Raw genomic sequence first — 26,927 nt, 5'->3', positions numbered from 1 at the left:
TCACTTATCTGAAGTCTTTTTTTGTGATAGATCCTGGCAAAGAGAAAGAATTGGATTATAGAAAATGAGCTCTAATGAGTTCGGTGTGTTCTTTACAGAGACATTTTTAACCATTGAGCTGTTTGGGGGGTTTTGTTCCTGAAGTTTCACAAGCATGATAAAATTAAGGGATAAACTACAAGTAAGTTACATTCCTCCAACAGGAACTTGAAGCTGATCATTACAGTGAGTAATACAAATTTCCCCTGACTGATTCTGTGGCAGCTGGGTCTTCTTACAGCTCAACCAGGAGTTCTGAAATGAACCTTTAAACCACCTTTACTTCAAAAAAATGACTTAAAAATATTTTTACACAGACTGCCAATCAAGAAATTTGAAATTAGAATTGCCTTTTAGAGAAAAAAAAGCACACTTTAATAAGTTTATAGAAAGAATTTGTGAGTGGACAATATATCTTAAGGTCCTTTCCAACCCTAACTATTCTATGATTCTATATTGCATAAAAGGATGCTATTATCATCCTATTTCTCCATATTCCCATCTTCCATTTAACTGACAGCTGGAGATACAGATTAATTTAGCTCCTAAATGCATAATATTTTGCAGCTTTTAAGAAAGTAATGATTAATACTAGTCCCCCAGATAGGTCTTTCTTGTGCTAAAAATGTATCTTTAAATTCCTTTCTGTGAAAAACGATATTCCTGGGCATTTGGAAATAACAGGCTAAACCAAAGGAGAATTGGAGTGCACCTGCAAGAATGTTTGGTTGCATACATAGCATAAAAACCCACTTATCTAAACCCACTGCTAATCATCTGAAATTACACCTTGAACTGAAACTAACACTTAAAATGCATAATGAAACTGGCATACCTTTTGCAGAATTTCAATCTCTGTTCGAAGAGTCTCGCAGATACTTTCCCAATCATCATCTTTGTAATTTTCCAGTTCTTTCTTAAGCCTGTGTCCAAAACCAAATGAATTTTCAGATCAGAGAACTGTTGCTTGGGTACCTATTTTTTCACCTTTGGTCCCAGCTGTTAATTTGACTTATGTTAGAAAACCTTCACTGACGTAATTGATGATCAGGATTTAAGTCTGCTAGTTTCGTCATTGGCAGTCCAAGATGCTGCTTTACTGCAATGTTGTTGGATTTCATTCAGCCCTGGCAGTTGTGATGACAATGTGAGGAGCTTCAGAAAATAACACTTTGGGTTTTTACAAAGTGTATCTTGACTAAGTAGTTTGTTAGAAACATTCCTGGACTGTTTTGTTTTTATAAACCATGAAAGACTTATGGCCTCATTAGTCATGATTTTCCTTATTTAAACATGTGAGTTTGGATGTTGATACTTAGGAAGTACCATATGGTGCTATTCCTACTTTCTCTGGGTATGTGCTTGTAGCCAGAATGTTGAATTTCATGGGTCCTCTGCCTGACCTTGTGCAGCTACTTGTGTGTAGTCATTGCTCCACACCCCTCCACAGACTCCTTTGCTGTTGCTGCTGTTCTCTCCCCACTGCTCCTACTATACTTCAGTACTTACTGTTTCCCAGTAGTCTCAGTCAGGAATTCTCCAACTTTCCTATGAAAGATCTAATTCCAATATAAGTATTTTCTTGCATTCTAAAGAGCATTTAGTCCTGCTTAAAAGGAGACACCTAAACTTTGGACATCAGTGCACTGGTTTAAATTCATACTCGATAAGCCAAGAGAAATCTATGCCAGAGCTTTTAGTAGTCTGATGAATGCAAAGTGATAAGATTATACTGAGTCTTTCCATGGCTGTCATAAGAAAAGCATAATGAGAAAACTGAAGTTGCTTACCCTTAATAGAGTTTCAGTAAACAATGTGAGTAATCTTGGACATATAGACAGAATGAAAGAAAAGGAGGAAAAACATATATTCTGCTTCTCATTAAATAGCTAAACTGATGCATCAAAGCAGAACTGTTTCTTCTGAAGTTGGAAGAGGAAGCAGCAACCACTTTTTAATATATACTGCAATAGTGAATAAATTATTTAGCTTGTTATATAGATGATGAACCTCTTTAGCTGTCATACAGCAAAGAGTTTGTTTCCTACACAAGGAAATGGATTTATTAAAATCAAAAGGTATAACTTCATATAAAAGTAATATGGGAACAGTATTACAAAGGAGTAAATGCCTCTTCTTTCAGAAAGAGTCCTCCTCCATTTGGAATACATACAAGTGTTTAAATGAAAGGAAACTTTGCACTACGCTTTAAGAAATGAAGGATTCACTGTGCTGTAGTGCATTGCTAGTTTAGAGACCATTTTCATTGAAAGAAGTTCATTTCAAGGTCTAAGGTCAGCTTCTGATCTTGATTAAATCAGCTTAACTTCATTGCCTTGCCTCCTAATTTTTTTTTCCTGTGTTCCTGTGGGCATGATATTGGAAGCCTAATTTGTTGAAGACAAACAAAAGCCCTACTTGGCCTAATTTACTTTAGGAAAAGACATAGTCTGTTAATCTCAGAAAATGTTCTCTCGTTGTCTCCCACACTGTAAAATTAATGCATAGTCTGTTTGCTACTTGTCAGCTAAGAATGATACCAGCTCATGTTAGGTGTACATTAAGGCTAGAACAACCAGAAGATAAGCAGTAGGAGTTGCTCATCTGTGTCTTGGGATATTGAATTAATTACTATTGATGATATGCTTTGAAATGGGAACATTCTGTGTATGCATTTAAAATTTTAAACAAAAATTTAGAGATTTTAAACAAAATCTTTCATAAAACTTCCAAATGTGGAGACAGCACAGCTCCTTACATAGCAAGGGGTAGTGGTGATAAAAGGTGTTCATTTAAATGTGGTGTTTAATTTTTACATTAATCAATTGATTCTGCTTTCAGTCTTCCTTCTTTCTTATTTAGAAGCTAGATAATTACAGCATGTGCCAGGAATATTATATTCACAAAAGAAGGGCTGTCTGTTAGGTTACAGTCTACACAATTAATGCATTGGAGACGCCTGGGTTACTGAATAAATGATGAAGTTATATTGAATGATGAAGTTTTACCAGAAGGAATGTGAGACAATGGAACTATTAAAAAAAAGGAAATAAGAAAAAGCTTAAACTGGAAGCAAATGTGGGTTTTTTTTATTTACATTTAAGATACACAAGATACTTATATTAATCTTTCCACTATCATGTTGCATGTGCACACTCATGAAACTATACTGTTTAGATGGAGGGCAGGGTTTCTGTCATCTTTGGAAATAGGAGATGTACCGTTTGCCATAACAAAGATTAATGTGACAATTATACCCTCCTTATGATTGTGATGAAAAGCAAATATCTTCAAAAAAGTTGTCTGAAAAATCACATTAGCGTTTGGCCCTCCATGTCCTTCGATTTTGTTTTATTTTTAGCATTTTATTCTCTTTGAGGACAATAAAATGTCTTTTAAAAAGTCATTGCACTGGATTAACAATTTATTGGTAAATTACAGTGTCATGGGTAATGGGCTCTACTGAACAGCCGGAGCTAAAATGCTGTATTTGAAAGGAGGTTTGATTATTCCTCCCAAGAAAACATTAAAGAAAAATAGCAATTGCCAAATCTAGCCTTAAATCTAGTTTCTAGCTGAATAACACCATCAGCATTTTTTGGACACTAGCTTGTCCTAGACTGAGGTCTGCTATCAGTAGTCCATTTTCCACAACTCTTGAGTGCTAGAAATGACAAAGAGATGAAGAAGGAGGAGATCCCTGAAGGTGATCGATTTTGCAGCTTTGAAATGAGCACAGCTATTAAATGTCATTGGCATTTGTAGTTGATACACACTCTTCTTGAGTTTCAGCTGTATATGCAGAAGGCAAATAGGGAAAATAATTGTGAAATCAATATGTGCTAGTATTATGAATTGAACTGTAATGAAAATAATGTTATTGTCAAACAGGTTTCTCTGAAAATCATACACAGATTGAAATTACTGGATCAAGGCTTCAGTAGCCAAAACTGACATTCCAGGAATAATTTTATGTAAAGAGGTCTCAAAGAGCTGGTTTGTGCAGAAGGAAGCTTGAATATGTGTTTGTAGAGCCTTTTTTTTCTAAGTGAGCATGGAAGACCCTACCTGGTTGTTGTTGGAGTTGTAGAAGAAGCAGACTGTCTCTTGGTTATATTTTGCTGAGACAAGTAAAACAGCTTTTTCTTATTTTCCATTTTGTCTTTGCCTTTTTTATGACCAATATTTTATTTTTTAACCATAAATAGAAGGGAAAACATTAGAGTGTATTACAAAGCAGAATTGCTTGACACTGATATAGAGAGCATAGAACTCATGGTACAAAATGGAATTCCCTAAGAAGTTTATATACAACTTGAGAGTATGTACATTGATTTTTCTGAGTTTTATTATAAAAATCAGGAAAAATATTTATCAAGGTTTTAGGACTTTATTGAGATAGAAGTCTTCAGTTTATTGTGTCAAGACAAAAGTAGAACTGATGCATTGGCATCATCCAGTCTCAATTCAATACTGAGACTAAATTGATGTATATCTTCCTATAGTAAAAGCAAGATTTCACTTGGTATTTACAATTTGCTGACAGTACTAAACAGAAAATACTATTGATACAACTGAAGAAGTCAATAAATTTCAGGCTGTTATCAATTGATTGAAGAAGTGAGAAAATGAGATCTAAATGGAATTCAGTATCTCCAAATATAAAGTCAAGCACCTGAACAATTGTGCTGAACAATTAAATTATAGAAGTATGTGCTTGATGGAGCAGAAATAGAATAAAAATTAAGAAAGTGATCTAATAGTAATAATAAATGCTAGGAAGAAGATGAAACATGAAAGTGAACAGGGTACTAAGATAGGTAACAATGAGAATTAAATGTAAATTTAAATAAATACCTTAAGTAAAATAAGAAAATTTCATCTTTTACTGTTATAGACCAAATACTAGTTTTAAAATACATAATTATCATTGATTAAAGCTTGTGTGTGGCAACTGAGGCACAAACTCTAGTTGTGGTGCAACTTCAATCGTTTATTTAGTGAGCTTATAGGCTTTTTATAGACCCCTGCCTAGTGGTTAGTATGTGCAGCATTCCCCACACTTGTGTTTCATGAATGCTATCAGGCAACTTTATAAAAGTAGTCATAGGTTTTGAAAGTGTAGATTATATTTTGGTTTTGGTTTGGTTTTAATTTGTATCCCCTAACTACCTAAAACATCACAAGAAGTCTTTAAGGAATATATACATGAATAAACATGGAAAAGTTAAGGTGTACGGAATTAATCTGCTCATTTAGGATGAGATTTGCTTTTGTGAAGATAACAAACTGAATTTTCACAGACTGCTTTTCATAGGAACTTTAACAATGCTTGAACTTGATCTTAAAGGTTTCTTCCAAGCTAGTTGACTCTATGACTTTCTATGACTCTATAATAATTTACAGAGAAATAAAAAAATGTACAAGCATCAGAAACATCAAAACTGAAATGTGTTTCTAGGGGTCAATAAGATTCCTACTGAAAGGCAGGGAAAATAAATATGGGTCAATGATTCTTATAGTTCAAATATCTTGATTTTTTTATTGTACAGGGAAAGTCAGGTCTCAATCTGGATGTATTAATGCAATTATCCTATTGCTGAAATTATTATCTCTATACTGTGCTGCTTTGCTTCATGTAATTTTCTCAGCCAGAAAGGGTTTAGAGTTGTCCTTGTTCTGCAATAAGGGCTCTCCATTCTCTGCTCATCTTCCAAGCTGAATGTGTCTTTCTGGAACAGTGGGTGAGAGATTTATACACAGTATAATTACACCCTCCTGTTTTTTTGTTGGAAATACCTCTTGCTTTTATCTTTGCCACAGCTATGTTTCCTTTTGATGTTTATAGTTGTCTTTTGATTATGTAGAATGCTCAGGCCTCTCTTCTTTGTTTCCAGGTACCTATTACTGAAGTCCTTAGTTGTGTACAAGTACTTAAACTTGCACTGTATATAATTATATTCCTCCTCCTTTTTAGTGACTCCAGTTTACAAGCTCTAGAATTTTGTTTTGCACCATTGTCTTAAAATACCTTCTATTCCAAAGCTGTTTTTTCAAACAGTAAGCAAGACCACCTTTGAGTGTAATTACCTTCTTGTAGCCTCCAAAATGTCTTTTTTCAGACCTATTACAGTTACTATCAGTCATTTCTTTACTCCTTGAAAAGTTTCAATGTTTTCCCAGGTTAACTGGTAGTTTCCCATATGGGATAATATCAAACACTTTACTAATGTCTACACAGATAGCATTTGCATTTTTTGTGTCTAACCGATTGGTTGCCTTGTCAAAGAAAGTTATCATTAGTTGGATTTTATCTACTTTTTGTAAATCCATACTGCAATTTATAATGGAAGCCTATTTTAACATAATTCAAACTATAACAGTTCCACAAGGCACTGCTATTAAAAGGAAAAGCTTAAAAAAATCGATGAGGAGACTGTCATTATAAAACTCATTTTTGAACCATATATATTACTCCAGAGACTGATATTTCCTGATTATAAAATTTAACTTAAAATTAACTTGTGAATTTTATTATTTTACTTTTTTTTAATCCACCAGAACCATGCATGTAGGGCCTGAGGCAATCTACTCTTAGCATGAAACATTCGTTCAGCTCTAATGAACATATTTCCTGTATGATTTGTGTGAAAGAAACCATTGCTTTTCCCTTTCCAATTTTGCTAATGGAGTTTCTTTTTCTATATTATGAAATATAAGAAGCAATACAATATTTGTAAGAATTAGCCAACTGTACAAAACATTCAACTATTTACAAAGTAAGTGACTTCATGCATTTCTCTCCTGCTACTGCTTTTCTAAAGTTTATGTTTCAAAGAATAGTGTGAAAAATAGCAATTTTAGATAGAAACTCTCTGTTCTTGGTTTAAATAAACTTTAATTATAATTACTTCTAGGTAGTTTTACTTAAGGCAACACATAAATTTCAAATTAAAATGTGAAAGAAGATAAATAATTAATGTAGTAAGTAATTACAGTGAATAAAATAGTGAAATGGCATAGCTAGGAATTTACTGGTATCAGTTAGTTTCTGCTTTGCTCCTGTATTGTTCCACTTAAGTGATGCTACCTGCGAGGGAAATGTGACTCAAAAGAGCTAATGCCAAACCTCTTTCCTGCTTTGGGGGATTTTTTGGGGATTGGCATTGGCAGTACAGATGATTAAAATAAGGGTTTGGATTTTAATTGCTGATCTGTTCTGATTAAAAATAATAAAAAAGCCATTTTTTTCTCAAATATTTCTCTGAATTACACACCTATATCATAAGACTTACAATTTCCAGGGTGCCTACTTTTAGTAAGAGTGTACAGTGTCTTATCCATAATTATATCTGTGCTTAACATTCAAATTTGGGTTTAGCTTTTTCCTGTACCTGATGTGTATTAATACAAACCTGTAACTGCAGCACCAAGAGCTGTTGGAATTACTAGTGTATGCTTTTCATGACCTTTTGTAATTCTTTGATGGATTTGGGAGAGATTTTATGAAACTGCAGACATCGTATAGGGCATTTTTCTCAGATCAAAGATGAATTGCTGTAATTTGAATTAGCTGGCCACACTCTTCAGCTGAAATGCAATTTACTTTAAGATATATACTTAATTGTAATGAAGATTCTTGCAATGCCAGCTACTTTTGATATTGATTTTTAAGCTGGGCCTAGGTATGTGATACAGCAACAGACTTACAGGGTGATCTGGGAGTTACATATATCAGGTTATTGATGCTGACTGTCTCTCACATTTGTTCTGAGGAAGCATTAAAAAACACTGGTATTTTTATCATTATCAAACCACACCATGATAGAGTGGTGTGGTTTCCTGCTTTGTAAAAAAAGAATTAGGTTTTGTGCTTATTTCATAGGAAAAATATGTAATTTTGATGTATATTACTTGTGTCAAAATCTTTTCCTCCATAAATAATAAATATGATTTTCAGTAGAAACTAAAATTCTATTCTAGCAATAGATTCTGCATGGGGGAAAATCTTACTTTGTTAGTCTATAAAGGGCTGTTTCTCAAATGTAGTAGGCTCAATCACATTGATTTTTAATATGACCAAAACTGACTCCTATTAAGACATATACTAGTATATGTAACATTGCATTAATTGGCACTGTGGCTGCAAGAGGTCATTTGCAAGTGCCAAAGGTGTATCTAGACTGTCGGGGGGGCTTTCTGGTTCAGCCCAGGTGCCTTGTACTTTTGTTTTTCACACTGACACTGAATGTGCTCTTTTCAGGTAGCCCAGAGAAGCTGTGGCTGCCCCATCCTGGCAGCGTTCAAGGACAGGTTTTACATGGCTTGGAGTAACTTGGTGTAGTGGAAGGTGTCCCAGCACATGGCAAGGGCTGGAACTAAATAAACTGTAAGGTCCCTTTCTACGAATATCATTCTATGATTATTCTCAGATTCATTTCAGTGGGTACCCACAGAAGTGGGCAGGATAGGTCACTCAAGGATCTGACCCAGGAAGACTAGTGTCAGACTACATCAGCATGTGTGCTGCTGCAGCAGCTACGGTCCCTCAAATACCTCTGTGACACATGAGAGCATAGATGGTAGGTACTGTCATTTTGAACCAGCACACTGCTGAGCTGGACATAACTCCTTTAAGCATCTCATGCATTTTGAATGGAAAATATGTGCATATACATGACACTGTATTTTAATGTCTCAGAGACACTACAAAGGACCAGAGCAGATATGATGTCTCCAAATGCTAGGCAGTGCAATGAGAACTGGATTTGTTGCAGATGATTCTGCACCTGAGCACAAGCCAGTGCTTATGTATTGATACATAGGCTGTGCAATCCACAATGATAAGTGGTTCAATGGATAATTCAGACTGGAAAGGATGTCAGGAGGTCATCTAACCCAATGTCCCTCTCAAAGCAGGGTCAGTTAAAAGGTCAGACCAGGTTACTCAGGGCTTTACTCAGTGAAGTCTTAAAATCTTCAAGGATGACAACTGTGCAACCTTTCTGTGAAATCTTTTCCTTTCCTAAGCTGTCCTCATGATACAAAAGTTTTTCCTTTAATTCATTCTAAGCCCTGCTTATTTCAACTTTTTGCCCTGTGTTATCCCACACAACAGCATTGTGCAGATCCTTGTTCCGGCTTCTTGATGATGTCCTTGTAGGTACTGGAGGGTGATCAGGTACCTCCAAGGGAACTATTTATATACTACACTATTTATAGAATATAATACTTTAAATTCCTTTTCACTCTTTTAATTCAGCAGTCCAAACCAAGAAGTGATGGGTATGTTTTGTTTAATAAAAGATAACTATTATAGAGTTGCATGAGTCTGATAAGATTTGAGTTAATTCTAAACAGCACAGTACTATGACACATGAGCACATAGAGCAATGAGAGTTGCCTACTTGACTGTACTTGAAAAGCAGAAACTATTAATGCTGACAGGGAAGTACAGTAACACAGCTATGTTGCTTTTGGCATCTAAGTTAATTTACCGAGGGCTCTCTCTCTCTCTTGAAGTATTGAGCTTTCCTGATCAAAAGAAAGTTCAAGATAAATATATGATTTAGGCCAATCTGTCCTAAATTTTGTCCAGAATCAGAAATGAAAAAATATTTCAATGTAAAGAAAATTTCTTCAATATATTATTACACCTTAAAGAACACTTGTTTCTTGTGATAGTAATAGCAGTAGGAGCATTACATATTTTGCACTACATGCAATTATCAAATAATATCAGCTTATCTTGACCATAAACTGAGGTATTTTATAAATTAAGAAAATAATATCCTTCTTGCTTTGATTGTAAACAACACTCACTGCTTTTGTACTTAATGAAATTTGATATATTTTATCCAGTTTTGTGTTTTCTGTCCAGATAAAACCAAAGTACCGCTCCACAGAGCTGTGAGTTAATTTCTGTATGTAGAACAACAGACATATATGGATTTGAATGATTTGCCTAGGATCTTGTAGCAATCAGTGGCAGAGAAGGGGGTTAAAGTATTATAATTTTTGCTACTTCTGAACCTTATACACAGGAAACCTGTTATAGAAAACTAATTACACCAAGTTGGATGTTCAGTGGCATCACTGCAGTAAACTACTCCAAAGGAATTATGTTGTTTAGAAGGAAGATGATAACCTCATGCATCAAAACCTAGTATATCAGGATGGAATGAATAATGTAAAAGAGTGAATTATAACATGCTGTCTCACTGAATTGCTGCTGTTGTTATTATTTATACTGTGCCTTCTATGTATATGTTGAATGCAAAGCTTTTGCTACTATATGCAGAATTGTGAGCTAATTCATTTTCACACTGAGGGAATTTTGGCCGTGACTCAACACCATGTAAGAGGTCGAAGAGAGTAATAGGGCTGATATATCATTTTCTTTCAAAAAATAATATTCAGCAAAAATGGGCCATTACCAAACCATCTTTCAGAAAATCACCCAGGATTCTATACAAAATCTTATTTTTTCATTGAAAGTTTTCAGCAACAAAAAATACTATGTTTATTTTTGTAAAAAAACTGGTAGGAAAAAAAAAAGGTGATGGCAGCAAAAGTAGTGTTTTCCCTGACAATTTATTTTCAGGAATATTTTGGACTAGCTTTTGTAAGAGAAGTTCCTTTGCAATGTCTATTACATGTTTTTAAATATCCATGGGCACTTTCATCTGCGACACTATATCATGGGAAAAAGATGGTTAAGTCTGTGATATGAGGCTTTCTATAGTGGAAAATATTTTTGTTGATACCATTAAGTTGTTTTCTGTATAATGAAAATGTTAAGTGTCACACTTAAACTGTATGACTGATGAGAAACATGCTGAGAAAGTTGGGGCTGTTCAGCCTGGAGAAGAGAAGGCTGTGTGGAGACCTCATAGCAGCCTTTCAGTATCTACAGGGGGCCTATAGGGATGCTGGTAAGGGACTATTCATTAGGGACTGTAGTGACAGGACAAGGGGTAACTGGTTGAAACTTAAACAGCAGAGGTTTAGACTGGATATAAGGAAGAAATTCTTTACTGTTAGGGTGGTGAGGTACTGGAATGGGTTACCCAGGGAGGTTGTGAATGCTCCATCCCTGGCAGTGTTCAAGGCCAGGTTGGATGAAGCCTCGGGTGATATGGTTTAGTGTGATGTGTCCCTGCCCCTGGCAGGGGGGTTGGAACTGGATGATCTTAATGTCCTTTCCAACCCAAACTATTCTATGATTCTGTGATTCTATGATTACCGGTCAGCTCCTGGGAAGCAATATTCACTATTAAGGGAGACTGTGGATCATCTTCTGTCTTGGTTAAATCTTCAAAATTTTGTTCTAACTTAGCTTAATTTGAAGGCAAACAAGAACTGATAGTAGAGATCACAGAGAAAACATTTAGTCACATTAATACATGGCCCGTCTGACCCAAAGAGGTTATTGTGGCCAATCCATTCCACTGCAATCAGGCTCTAGGGAAGGTTGAATAGCCAGTTTGCAGAAGTATGTATAGCATTAGGAAGCTCATCAGTAGTTTGTGCACTACCACTGTTTTCACAAAAACTGAAGAACAAGCCTTCCCCAATGAGCAGTTTCCTGCTCGTCCTCCAAGTTTTACTGACTTCCTTGAAAGACTTTCAGGATTTAGTTCATTGAAGTATGCATGTAAGGGTTAAAGAATGTAATAATAGGAATTAAAGTCCTGTAATAAAACTTAATGATTCTTCTGATTTCAGGGGAATATTGTACAGGAAAGGTAAAACAGTCATTGCCATCAGCACTGTTGTGCAGTTGCAGACCTAAAATTAAATGTAGGAATTTATTAACACAAAACTCTTACCTTAAACATTCAGGATCAGTCTGAGGCTTTTCGGTGACTTGGACTTTTTCAGCTTCTAAACCTTTTGTCATTCTTTCAGCGTCCCTGATTTCTTTCTCAAGGTCTAAACATAAATCAACAATTACCTTATAAATATATATTAATCATCCATATTCAAAGACTTCCTACATTTTCTAAATTTATCTTTTCTAATATTTCTCTGTGAAATTGTTCTTAGGGAAAAGGCATCTGAATAAAGAATATGAATTAGTTATTCTAATTATCATGCATATTGCAATCTTCTAGAAAAGTTCGTTCCTTTTCTCAAGCAATATATGACCATACTTTAGGCTTGTCTTTCTTAGTTCTCTTACCGTGATATGTTATTTACACATTTGCAAAAAAGTTACAAAACCACTTCCAAGTTACATTTTTTTTTAATCCAAATTTCAAAATCATCCCAAATGCTTGTGATCACCTTTGACACAGAACCTTTCTTAGTTCCCTCTGTATCTTTTATTGTTTTGCATGTTTATAGGCTTTCCTGTGACATGTTCCTCCCAGCTTTGTGTGTGGATTTTTTTATGCACAGACTTTCATAGATGAACACACAAATATCAGTAACAAGATGATAGTTGAATTTACAATTCAGAGATTCAGCACTTAGGCTAAATCTGTTGTTATCAGTCCAAGTAATTTTGTTTGTTAAACATCTAAATTTTAGTGACTTTAATTATAGGTTAATGGGGTTTTAACAATATGTCAATTTTAATCATAGAGTCATAGAATCATAGAATGGTTTAGGTAGGAAAAGACTTTCAAGATAATCTAGTTCCACCCCCCTGCTACAGGCAAGGACACCTTCCACTAGACCAGGTTGCTCAAAAAAAAAAATCCTTTCAGGTTTCCTGTAGGCCCTTTTAGGCACTAGAAGCTGCTTTAAGGTCTCCCCAGAACATTTTCTTCTCCAGGCTGGAAAATTCCAACTCTCTCAGCCTGTTTTCATAGGAAAGGTGCTCCAGCCCTCAGAGTGTCTTCATAGCCTCCTCTGGACATGCTCCAGAACTCCACATCCTCCTTAGCTGGGGGCCCAAGAGCTGGATGCAGGACTGCAGGGGGGCATCTCACAAGAGTGGAGTAGAGGGGGAGAATCCCCTCCCTCAACCTTCTGGTCATGCTCCTTCTGATGCAGCCCAGGACATGGTTGGTTTCTGGGCTGCAAGTACACACTGCCGGTTGACATTAAGCTTCTTGTTAACCAACACCCCAAATCCTTCTCCTCAGGGCTGCTTTCAATCCATTCTCTACCCAGCCTGTATTTGTGCTTTTCACATTGAAACACTAAAGTCTCCATTTAAGTGTATAACTTATCAGCAAAAGTAAAAATTTATTTTCATGTTTATAGTGTATGTTTCAGGGAATCTGTAGACCCCAGTCTCACTGATATTTAAAATAAATCTCACTGAAATCCGTATTTGTTATAACCATGTTAAAAAGTATGTATTATATAATGTAATCATATATTAGCATCTCGTTTCTATGATTTCTTTTTCTTGAGAAAAATAACTACAGGGTGTTAGAAGCATTTGTCAAGCCACAAATAATTATTATAACAAGCAATAATCGTGCACACCTTTAAGTTCGTTTTGGAGATTAAGTAAGTCCTGCTTTAACTCATTCTTCTGCAGCTGAAGTGCCTTTAATTGAACATTTTTTTGTTCCATTGACTCAATTTCTAAAAAAAGAAATTATATTTTATGTTACAATGCATTGCAGTTTTAGTCTTCGTGATATGATCTTAAATATTGGTAACTACTTGTACCAGTCTTCATCTAGTCAAAAAGAATCTTAAATATGAAACTTAAATCAACTAAAATCAGTCATATAAACCTCAGTTCACAGGAAATTATGCCATATGATATATTCATAACTGTGAAAGAATGTTTTATTAAGATGTTTTACATATTTTGTTGACTGGTTATAAAAAGAATGTTTTTATTTAGAGTAACTTCAGATATAAAGAGAGATGACTTATAGGTGGTGAACCTACCAGCAGGACTAAAGAAAAGCCCATGTTTGTTTAGTATTATGAACATTTGAACCTGAGCATTGACAGCATCTGGAATTAATTGTGATAGTTTTCCTGGCAGCAGGAGGTCCTCATGGAATTTCCTTGTTATGAGTTTTTTAATTATTCTCTTCTAGTGTTGTCAGTGTGCTCAGGATTGTAGGAGACAGAAAGACACACAAGTCGTAACTCAAAAAAAGAGTGCAATTTAAAAGGATGGAATCAAGACAGCAGCAGAGCCTAGAGACGAATGTTAGTCGCCTTCCATGTTCTACTGATCAGATCTGCCTGAATATGTGAAAATTAATCATTGGAAGTAACAGGTGGCAACAAATATGGGATATTTTCAGCTGTAGATTAGAATCAGAGCATCGGGAAAGAATTTACCAGGAAGTACAAACTCAAATAGTCATATTTCAGTAGCTTTACATCAGATATCGGGAATTCAAAGTGCTGGTGCTTGATAAATCATAGAATCATGAGACTGGAAATGACTTTGAGGGGTCATTTACTGCATTTCTCCTTCTGAAGACAGCACCACCTCTACCTCTGTCACTTGTGACAGACACTTGTCTAAGCTGTTTTTAGAGGCTTGTGGTGATGGAGATTCTTAATTCCTTTGCAGTGGAATCTCCTAAGGCAGAAAGTTTAGGTTGTTCATTGTTCTTAGAGAGACTTCTAAATAGCCAGCCAGACTCTCCTTTATTGTGGTTTACACTTGTTACTTTTTATTCAGTTCACTATAGGCATGGTGAATATATTAATTTCCTTTTTACAGGTTTCTTTAATGATTGAAGATTGATATCCATCTTCTGGCAGACCTTTTCCTTCATAGGTTAAATGATCCCAATTCTTTATTTTTATGTTTTTAAAATTTTAATGTTCTCCAGATCTCTGATGACTCTCACTGGTCCCATGTAGATTCTCTCCAGGTAGCCCACTTTCTTCTTGAAGTGTAACCTCCAAAACTAGAGGCACAGTACTCCAGCTAAGAGCTTAACTGCCCTGAATAGACTGAAGGATTATTTCGCATGTTTTAGAGGTCAGAATTATGTTTATGTCTCAGTGTGGTGTTGGCATTCTCATGTCATTGGCTCATGTTCAGCTCGTGGTCCATGCTCCTATTTCCTTGCTGAAGGATTGCTTTTCAGTCGGATTCTCTGTTCTGAGAAATCTCATATTTTTAATCTTACCTTAAAGATAAAGTTATACTGTGTCAATAAAAGACCACTCCTGCAAGATATGTACATAAAATGATTTTGAAATTAAGGAAATTTACATAACTTGTGATTATATAGGTTATTATAATCCATGCAAACCTAACACAGTATGTTATGTGCAACAATGCACCTCTGTCTGGTCGACAACAGGCACTGAGAGCCATTCCTGCCGGCCTGCTGCTTCTCATAGTGGTTGTAGTCAGAAAGGACTGAAGAGGATAGGGAACAGAAGAGGCTTTAATTATGCTTGTGTAATGTGGTATGTCAGACCACACTCTTTCAGTGTAGTCCTAAAAGGAAGTTCCAGACAGCAAGGAAATTGATTTAAAATTATTGTTTTGCAGATCTGTATTTTACTGGTTTGTATTAATTCTCTGGTAAACCAAGATAAATAGTTTAATATAAAACTTACCATTTTTCAACAGAGCTGCCTCATTCTCCAAATCATTTATTTCAGTCTTGACTTTTTTCTAATCATAAGATCCCTATTACTTGTTAGTCCATACTCATTGTTAAACTCTGTTACTTCTCTAGTAAAATTATCTTCCTCTTCAGTCATTTTTCTCTTTGCATCTGCCTAAAAAAAAAAGAAATGGAAAATACTTGAATGTTCAGGTGAAAGTCTTTGTTAAGCTAGACAGACTGAAACACAATGGTGTTTAACATATATTATAAATGTAGTATATTTACTTTTCCTTACTTATGAGAATGTGAAAATGATCTACGGCTCCACAATTTTGTCTGTTGTTTTATCATTTTTTTTTCTCTGAAGCAGTGAAGGATGTATTCTTAATAATAGAACACTTAAAAAACCACTGCATAATATTACAAACCTGTGCCATCAGTTTTCCAGTTAAACCCTTTATTGAAATTAGTAGAAAGTTCTGTTTAAAGTCAGTAGCATACTATGGCTACTCTGATTTGGGTTTTTTTAGATTGTTATTAAATGAAATAAAAGTGTTGTATATTCCTCTGCGGAATGCAGACTTTACCTCCTTCAGTAACTACCAAGAAAAATATAGTTGATAGGAAGTTACTGTTTCATCTTCTGGGAAAAAAAATATTGTAAAGAGAAAGACATGATTAAATTCCTTTAAGAAAATCTTAGCTGATTGCTAAATTAAATAAAATGAAATTACTCTGATAAACAGGAAGAAAGACATTATAACCTATGTATCAAACTTGACTAGTTACCGTTAAAAGACACTACACTTCTTCAAAGTATATTTAGTTTTTACAGCTAAATAATTTTTCTGTGATATTCATAGTATTTATTATTGCTTTGTATACTTCAGATTGAGAATACTTTGGATCCTGAAGAACTGGCCATTCATACTGAATGATTAAAATTCAGCTCTGCTTATTTGAAGTACAAATACATATGCACAGAACACTACTCATCTGTGGCTTTTCTTAACATCTAAATATCCAAGGACCCTCAATGGACTAAGAGGAAGGCAATATCCAGGTTAGCACAAAGGAGAACTGAAAAACTTGTTTTCTGTATGTATCTCTATAAGCTACTTATTCAGAGGTGGCTAGGTGTGTCCAGCATCAAAGAGATTGTGTGGTATGTCAGGATTTCTAAAATGTGGTGTTGGCCTCACTGATTTTTGACTTTGATCCTTCTCAATATGTTTTATTGTGGATGATGCAGTCTCATTTAAATGAGACTTTCCTAGTTTTCTAGGAAATAATGCATCAGAACTGGAGTACAATCACACAACAGCAGACATTGAGAAATGAAGTCGAGAATGCTAGATCAGCTTTGTAGATAAACTGCAGCATACATTACCTTAGACCATGGTTTAAATTAGTAGTGAGAATTTATCTACATTTACATTAAGTATGGTAAAGTAAAAAAAAGTATTTTCCATATTTAAAACATTACTTCTTCCATATTTTCAAATTTGGAAGCTGACTATTCTTATACAGTAGAGAAGAGCTGTTTGAGTACCATAGCTGAAAACATACAAAGATTTTAAGAAGACTGCTCTTTTGATTAATAAGTTCAGCTTTCTGCTTTTCTAAGCTCTCTTCACGTTTCTTCAGAATTTCTAAGCAGAACTCCTTTTCAGACAGATGCTGAACCTTCCAAGAGAAAAAAGTAAACAATCAAAAAAGGTTATATAGTAAAGTCATTGTTTTACTGGTTCATATACTTTGATATTGTACGTAAGGCTCTTGGTCCTGTTAAAACACAGCTGGCATAGCTGCTGAACTAGCACAAGCAAAACAGCTCTTTTCCCCCCAGTAATCTCCCAATATACAACTAAGCCTTTGAAAAGACACATTTAGTCCTGGTCCATCTACCTAAAGTAATTCTGTTCAGTTTAGGAGATTCTGGTTTTCAGGTTAAAAACCAGGAAAAATATTGATCACATAGGATCTGGTACTTAACATGATATGATGTCCTACATCTAATTGTTTAAAGCTCATCGCATACCAAATCAGACAATAACATCAGGGGGACAGGGCTCCAACATCATTGTTTTTACTGAATAGCTGTCGCATCATCAGCTCTGCAATGCTACTATTGTATACATGAAGGAGGGAGGGATATGCTTATAGTTTTCTGAGCATAAGTTCTGGAATTCTTAGCCAAAGACATGGAATGGCAATTAGTTCATTGGTTAAAGATAGTTTGACCATAAAATCCCCAAGCCCCAAATGTCTATTTTGAATATACTTTTATTTTTATACATTTTAAACAGCAGTTTATCTGATAGAATGGTATGCTGTTCCACCATTTCATTTTCAAAATTTGCTACAGAGTTCCTGTCAATTTTCCAGTGCATTTACTGTATCATTGTCTAACCTAAGTTAAGATATATGGTGAGATAAACTATAACAGCAGAAAAATAGGGAACATCTAGGTGCTGAAGAGTCTTAAAGGATGAGAATCATTCATCTGATGAAGTGGAGAAAAGGAGGTCAAGAGAATGACTCAGACTGTAATACTCAGAACAATGGGTAGGGAAAGTAAAGTTAGGAGAATTGCCCACAGATTGTAAAGGCCCAGAGTAAGCATCAGAAAGTAAATTGAGTAGTCAGGCTGATACGTGACTGTGTGCAGAAGTAAAAAAGACCTAATAATAGTGATATAACAGAGGCAAAAATGAAAATATTGTAAAATGAAATATTGTAGATTAATTTAGAGAGGATGCAGATGATGAGCATCTGATCAAAAAAGGATAGTGAAATCAAATGCCATAAGACTGGAATATGAGAGTTAGAAAGGAAAGGACCCATTTTTTTCCTTATCCCTGATACGTCCAGCATGCTAAGTGCCCATAAAGTGTTTGCCTCATGAATATTTATTTTACATATTAATGCAAAGAGAGTAGAGGATCTTTTACCACTGTATTTATATTATTGAACATAATGAGCTGCAGTGTGATTTCTCCATCTGTAAGATGCCAACTTAATCTATGCATTTGCAACTGATTTTTTTTAAGAAATCACTGAGCCGTGAAAAGCAAAATGCTATAATTCAGGTTCTAATTACATGCTACCTGATTGTACAGAACAGAGGAAAAAATAGCATTTCCTAAGACTCTTTGATTGACCACAGGCAGTCTCTGTGAAATAGATGTCAAAAACACTTTCGAACTCAGTCTCAGCTGCTTGGTCAGGCATAAGCTATTGTGCATGCACGTGCTTGGATGTGTAGGCTTATAAAGAAGTGTAGTTATTTGGACAGAAGAACAAAATGAGCAGCATTAACTGAACAGCATTATTCAATGTTGTTTGAATCACATTTACTACTGTAGACATATGTAAACTTAATTCCTGTACTGAAAAATAAATTACTTTAAATAATTTCAATAACTATATGGTCTCCAAACCTAAATACTGTCTGATCAAAATGCATGTCTTGATTCCACTTGTTTTTTGTATCATTTCTATTTTTATATAAAAATCAATGTTTGACTAAGAAAGCAAGGAAAAATATTTTTGTGGATATCAGTAAGAATGTTATTAATCCTTGGGGATAAAGCACATAAGGTTTAATTAGGAATAGTTCATCAGCTCTTCCAATTAATTGTTTACAATAATATCTCTACTCTTGGGACCTTCTGTACCTACCACATAAACCTTGCTATAAATCACAATGCATCAATAACAAATTAATAGTATAAACATAAAATTGCGATGTTAATAAATAAATTTATGAGCAAGACTACAAATGACTTAACTTTACAATTCACACCCAGATAAAATCTGTGTTGGTTAAGATATTATTTTAAAGCACTTTTGGGTTCTGAGATTCTGACATCCACAAATGCAACCCTGTGAATAACTGCTTGCATGATTATAGTCTCAATTTGCAACCAGTAAATATTTTTAAATGAGTTCTCTTTTACTCTGATCCCCTTGCAGTAATGTTGATATTTATTGTACATATTGCATAGACTTTTACAAAAGGCAGAAGAGCCTGGTCTGGGGAGGATGAAAACCATCCCCCAAACATTTATCTTCACAGCTAGGTGAGGCAATCCCCAACGGTTCTTGAAGATGTTTATTTAAGTGATAGGATATAACAGTTCTGACTTCAAAGGAGGCTCCATATGCTTTCCTGTTGTGCATATACATTCTGCTAGCTTACATACTTAAGAGCAAAGGAATGATATTTAGTCCCTGCTCATGTCAGGGAGAGTGGGAAATGGATGACCTTAAGGTCCTTTCCAACCCTAACTGCTCTATGAGTCTATGATTTATTTTCAGCCATAAATAAATGGATATTCATCTTTTTTAAATCTGAAAATACGTTTTCAGTTTGGTTAAAAGGAAAGCACAATAAAATCTTAAAAACACTAAACAGATTCAGAACCTTTCCTCTGTCTTTGTCATCCCTAGAAAAACTCTTATGCCTTGTAAGCCCTAACTGTGAGCCTGGGCTCACAGGAAGATCTTTAGTACGTGTCTCAAGATCCTGTCAAGCAAACACAGGGAATGCTCCCATGTATTTTCTATGAAAGGCCTTTATTGAATGGCAATGGGCAGCAAAGGAATGGTTTTCTGGGCCTCTGAAGGAAGGTGCTTTAACAAGCTGCAGGATGGTTAAGGCAGGACCTGGGATGTCTGATGGCTGTGTCCTGTGAACAGATTGACCCAGCATGGTGGTCTGTTCCCTGCCAAGCTCTGTCTGCAGGGCACCAGTGACTGCCACATGCACAGGTGCTGTCTCCAGTGCTTCCAGATTATGGAAGTGTTACCTGGAAGAGTCCCTGGCTGTAGCCAGGAGCCAGCCTGAAGGGTGAGATTTGTGAGAGGGTAAAGATGCTGACAGACCATTTTTCACTACAGAAATGCACAGTGTAAGTTTTCTCTGTGCTGTGGTATTCAATAGGTGAAGTGTATTCCTTGAAATTGTTTATGAATCTATTCCTGAAAGAATAGGTCATATATTTGTAGATATAATGTATTTCATTATTATGTATACTATAAACATGCCCGCTTACCTTAGTTTCCAGTTTCATTTTTGCTGTGCTCAGCTCTTCTTTTATTTGGTTAATTTTTTCATAGCTTCTGTTTATGTCGAATTTAGCTGCAACACAACAAAAAGCCCATAAGAATGTATGCTCAGTTTGTAAAAGTTAGTGGGGTTGAAACTAGATGATTTTGAGGTCCTTTTTAGCCCAAACCAGTCTATGATTTTAAGTCACATTCTTATAAAAACATGCTATTGGCAATAAGCAGCCAGCCCAGCTGCCTGCCAGCTGTCACTGATCCCCTCATGACAGTGGGTCTGGCCCTAGGGAAATGGAGAAGCCATGAAGTGTGGTCAGTGTCATCGCCACAGGATGGCGGCCATGGGGCAGACCTTGTTGGATGAGCTGTCTTTTCTCCCTCGCCTGCTTCTCTGTGAAATGTATTTGCTGGAACAAGGCATCCAGGTTCATTTCTGTGTTCTTGTGGAGCCTGTGGGCTCTGTGGGTCTTGTCTCTGTGGAGGGCTGGTTGGTTAAAGCTGGGGTGAGCTGGAGGGAGGTGAGGCTGGGCCTGCACACAGCCCTTCCCTCAGGGCTCTGTGGTGAGCGAGGCCTAGGCTCTGCCCTTGGCTCTGCCTCCATGGGGTTGGGAAAGAAACCTCAGACCATGGAGGGAAGTGACTGTGGTAGATGGGACATGGCTGCTGAGGAGGAGGTGACAGTGTGGGATGTTTGGGCTGCAGAAGGTAGGGGGATAAGAGTGAACCTCAGGCAAAGGGAAACATGGATGACAAGCCGGGGGAATGCAGGGGATGGAAACAAGCATGCAGAGAAGCAGTAGGAGCACAAGAAAGAATATATTTGGCTATGCAAAAGGCAGCTGACACTCTGAATCGTGTCAAACTTATGCATGTTTGTGGAACATTGCTTCTAACTCAGAATCTGGGAAGTTCTGACTTTATTTCTCTGGGAACACATGTTTTTATACTGGTTTTGTGCTGTTCAGAAGCCAGGTTTTTACACCTTCCTTTTTCTATGGAGTGATCACCATCCTTCTTAAATATTGTACCTGGTCACATTTGTTCATCTTTTGAAGACTGATCTCTAAGCTTAGCAGTTAAAGAAGAGCAAGACAGCAAAGCTAACTACACAAAACTTAACTAACCATGGTCAGACTCAACTCAGCTGCATATCACCATTAATGTAAAATGACAGTGTTTGTGTTTCAGTTGGTCTAAGTAAGCAAAGATCATAACGTAGCCCATTGTATGCTCTCCTGCAACACACTTGTGTATGAGTTTACTATGCTTCGAGCTTCTGCAGCTTTCTGGTTTGTACACTGTAAATGTAAGTACCCAATTGAAAATGTAATTCATAATACAGGGCTTGCTTCTACACCTTGAGAAGGATTAACTACATTCAGCACAGGGAATATCTATGTGAAGTTTGCCTATCAGCTTTGAGGCAGAAAAAGCCTGGAGGAGTGGAACTCTATAGCTTTCCAGCCTTTTTAACATTGAAAAAGATCAGGATTATTGACAGTCCTGTCTTGCTAAAGAGTTGTCCTCAGAGGAGATACTGTCTTAGAACAGACTGCAGCAGCAAAGTTCAGAAATTAGAAAACCTTTGTAAAAAGCAAAAAAATATACATGACGGTACCAATGTCTTACTAGTGAATAAAACTGTTCTAAGTTAGCAGAATGAAACTCAGAATCCTGGAAATATGTTATGTTATACAATTTACTGCTTTAAAAAGCATCATGTTATAGCTGGCAGTGTGTTATCAAATGGTGCTTTTTAAAGAAAAGACATTGCTGTCTCTAAGAAAGATAATTTGATGAAATTTAAACCCCTGAAACTAGCACATTATGTTGCAGGAAATGCAATTATTTTTTAAAATGGAACAAAGTGCAACTGAGGGAGAAAAGTTCACAAAGTGAATTTAGAAAATGTTTCAGAAGTGAAGCTTCCCATCCAAAGGCCAAAGGAAAAGCGGATGAATCAAACAGGAAGAAGATTGAGACAGTGATTTGTTACACAGGTCTGATGAGTGAAAAAGTCATTTTACAAAATTCAAGAAAATGAACTGCTCTATCAGTGGATCAAGGAGAAAATAAAATGAAAAGCTGTCTTTGAAGTTTTTGAGACTTGACTACTTTTGTGTTTCAAACCGAGAAAGCTGCTGTAGGCTGGGATGGTATTCAGTGTCACTTATTAAAGAAACAACTGTGTTTTGTGGAGGATGCCTCTAATTATGTCAAAGGGACTGTTCTCCCTAGAAAGAAGAGTCTGGCTCCAACTATACTTCTCACTGTCTGAGAATGACCATTCAGTGCAATTAACAGTTAGTTCTGTAAAAGATTCCTTCAGAGCCTGAAAAAATTCAAAGTGGAACAACTATTTGACATTAAGCTTAATAGCTTTTGACTCCTGCAGCTATTTGACACATTCTTGAGTTTTACAGGGGAAATTAACTCACTATAATAATACAGGATTAATATGAAGTGAAACATACACAAGTGCCTTCAGAGTCAGGACCATTACTTCAAAGGTGTGTATTTACCTGGCTCCCGTGGAAACAGACAAGATCATATGAACCTAAATGTTTCAGAATAAAAGAAAATGTGTATTACCTTTGCTCAATTCCAACATTTGGAAAGTAAAAGATCTTTTGTAAATCATTAGCTATTAGAAAGGTGACTTTAATTTTATTCTGTTGGTCATATCAGTACATCCTAATCTTAATCTATATCTGTATCTTAATCACTGTGTTGTAATCAGGTCATGTCTCTCTAGTGTACTGCAAAATTAGTAATTGCCCTTTGTAATCAGGCTGCTGTGCTGGTAGTGAAGTTTCTTCTACAAGTTTATTCTCTAGTTTGTGTAGGAAGAAGAAAAGCAAAATTCTGTTTGCAATTTCAAGTCATTATAAAAATATTTATTAGTGTAATTTATCTCAAAATCATATACAGTCCGATCGTTTCAAAAATTGTTTTTCTGAAAGCCAACAATGAAAAAGGCACAGGTAAAGAAGTGGTGGGATAAAAATTATATGATGCAATATGGTTTTCACTGGAAAAATATATAGCAGAAACTAGAAATTATAGGATTATAGCTACACATAGATTTCCATTTTTGTGCTTAAGCACTGTATTATTTTTTCCATACACAAATTAATCTGCCTCTTTTTGAAGTATTGTGTTCATAGCAGGCCTTCTTCCCAAACTACACCTCTTTGTTCTTTCTTTGCTCTTGGTGGTCTTTGTATTTGCCATCTATTTTTGCACTAACTATTTTTCTACCTTACATGAATTATTCTGTGGTATAAATTCACAGCTATCACTGTGTTTAGTGCTGAAGTCTGGGCTAAACTTTACTGGGAAATAGTATCTATATGTCTGTGTGTATCTATGTGTCTTTGTGTGTGTGTATATATGTGTATGCATATAAGAGTGAGCACTACTGACTTGGAATGTAGTGTTTAGCAGGAACGCTGATGGAGAGAAACTACAAATAGTGAGAAGCCCAGTAATACTTTGGCATAAGTAGGCATAGAAAATAGTAAATGTATGCAAAATTAATTTTATAATATGACTTTTAAAATCAAAGCTTTAGCTCTACTACTAACTACTTAAAACTTCATTGTTAAAATACAGCAAGCAGGGTGGTAACATGCCATAAAGTTGTTTTTAATGCAAATCAAGAACATTTAACCTGGTTGTTCTACCCCTTCCGCTAGGCACCTGTTGCATCAGGGGGGAAGATGGAGTTGTTTCCTGTCTTCTGCTGGGCTTGGAGGGTATGGGGGAGGACAGGAACAGCAGACTGAAAACTTTGTGGTCTCTGCTTAAATACACTTGATTTCCCAGTATTAAAAAGGAAAGAAAAAAGGAATGAAAAAAACCTCAACTACTTCTGAAAACCTAGATTTGGACAGCAGAGAGGAGGAATATTAATGCACTAATAACCTATAATTTATGCTCTATTTGTAATTTCCTGAGAAACTCAGGTTAAACACAATCTAGTTATTATCTCTAGAAGAGTGAGAGCAAATTGCTAACCCACAGGCTGGGAGTTCTTAATTTCTTGTAGGCTGCTCAGCAAGTGACTCATGAATGGACACCTTGTTTCCTCCTTGTACCGGGGATGAAATAAACTTCAAAAATTCATGTAGTAAAATATAAAAGAATGGAAAATGTGGAAATAAATCTTTGGCAAATTGCAAGCAAATGATTCTCTGCACTCCAAATCCTTATTTTATTTTTTTTTAAGTGACAAAACTGAGTTAATGAAAAGCCGTGTGTGTTTATAATGCATTAAAAACCACTAAAAAGTAACTTCATACTCCCCCTAACATGTCTGGCTTCTGGCTGCAATGGAGAATTAGCTATATTCTTTTCCACTTTGGAAGGAATGTAAACAACTTCCCAACAGATGTTCTTTATAAGGGTAGAGCCTGCTATTTCCATTGTGATATCTGTGTTTGAGTCCTACGTCCAAGATTTTGTTTATTTCCATCTGGAAAGGCTTCATTGGATCCCTTTGGGTTAAAAAGCAAAGATTACTCTTTTATGGTTTTAAATCTTAGTCTTCTATTTTCTTTGGTTAAAATAACACAACACCTGCTTTCTTTGCTGATCGGTAACAGTGCTGTTATATAGGTATCCACATTGTACCACTGTAGTGTTTTAGAGTCTTAAATATATTTCAGTTGTGTCTTTACTGGATCTAAGAGTTTATCCTAAAACTTTTTTACTCTGCTATTCTTTAATATTTGGATAAGCAACAACTGAGCCTCTCATTTTGAAACATTTATCAGACCTCTTATTTATCTTGGCATAACGGTAGTAACTTGTCTAATGGAGAAAGAATTTTTCAGATCTGTAGGGCATATCACAGTACAAAACACTGTCTTGGCTTTGCATTTTCATAGTAAATTTTCTCAGTTATTTGGCTGGAACACTTTGGTTTGCTTTACATACTGTTATCACTAAGTTGGCACTCACTGAAAGCTACAACAGAAACAGTGAAAAAATACTTTTTAGATTTTAATTGCTTGTCTCTTCCACTTATAAAGGTGTTGGGTTTTTAAAGTTTGCATTAGCAGAAATGAAAATGAATTATCCATTATGTTGTGATGTAAGAAGATGGTTGCCATTAAATCTCCTGAATAAAGGGCTGTTAAGGAAACATTTTGAGAACTAGGACTTTCATACAAGAGATGTAATCTTGGATTGAAATTTATTAAACAATCTGTTGAAAATACTTCAGTTTAATCAATGAACTATGGTATGCTTCCTATAACCATATAACATCATTATGCTAGCTTATCTCTTTTGACATAAAATTCATCTTAGTCATAGAAAAATCTTAAGAGACACTGAACCATAGAAAGAAATAACTTTACAGTTCATAAAAGTAAAAGGAAAATATTTCAGGATATTTTTAAATGTTTATGTCTGGTCTTTAAGCTCTATTTCTCCCCCATGCTGCAATTGTAGAGAAAAGACTATGTGTAGATGACTGAAATGAAACTGCTTTATTGCCTTTATTCACAACAGGAGCTTTATTTAGTGCTATGTTTTATAACTGTTACACTTTAGCTGTATGTATTAAAGCCCAGTGAGTGTCTCTGCATGCTGAAAATAACTGTCATGTGAAATCAAGAGTTATACTTTTAGGTATCTCTGATAATTCTTTTCCTAAGATTAATTTTATGGTTCCATCAATGTTCCTGCTTCAAATTATGGCATTTCCTTAGACATTTGAAGGACTTGGGCACATGCCCATGGCCTGCATTAGGCAGCAGTAGAAATTATTCTACATGTAAGTGCCCAATCCAAGGAAGTATTGCCTTTTTAAGAAAGGGCTATCTCAGTTTAACTAAAACATATATCCTGAATGTGAAAACCTGCTTTTAACACAACTACTAAAACTGCAAAGTCTCGTAAAACCTCTCACCAAATTTGAGCCAGAAGGTATTTTTCAGTGACAAACTGTTTTGTAAGAAAGTTCCCAAGTCTCATTATTTATTCAGAATAAAAGCTGTTGTGCCTACTCCTCCAAAATAACCTGAACAGTTTTCAGAATAACTCATTTCCTCCAGAATATTGTGCAAAAGGTATGTTCTATCTTCAGGTTTTAAAAGCTGCTTTGTAAAATCCAGTCTAATAAATGGATCTCTATAAAAACTGTGCTCTCTAGTTTCTGCACAGCCCTTTGTGCGCAGAGGAAAGTAAAAATGAAGACTTAACAATGATAAATACCACTATATAAACATAAATGCCTATTGATAGAGATGTTATGCCGTAATTTCATCTTTTTAAAAGATGACATGAAAAAAAGAGAACCTATAG

At 35.6% G+C, this 26,927-nt stretch overlaps 1 protein-coding gene across 1 annotated transcript; it reads right to left on the bottom strand.

Moving 5' to 3' along the window:
• CCDC172 (coiled-coil domain containing 172) lies at positions 1-21,043 on the bottom strand. The gene is given in 9 exon segments (XM_005154512.2): positions 1-33; positions 875-962; positions 11,871-11,973; positions 13,483-13,584; positions 15,550-15,609; positions 15,612-15,714; positions 17,112-17,228; positions 20,603-20,688; positions 20,965-21,043. Coding segments are annotated over 9 exon segments (771 nt in total).
• Positions 21,044-26,927: the final 5,884 nt, after the last annotated feature.

The sequence above is a fragment of the Melopsittacus undulatus genome, chromosome 4, assembly GCF_012275295.1.
Source record: "Melopsittacus undulatus isolate bMelUnd1 chromosome 4, bMelUnd1.mat.Z, whole genome shotgun sequence".
Lineage (NCBI taxonomy): Eukaryota > Metazoa > Chordata > Aves > Psittaciformes > Psittaculidae > Melopsittacus > Melopsittacus undulatus.
This window is presented reverse-complemented; position numbering and strand designations above follow the sequence as displayed.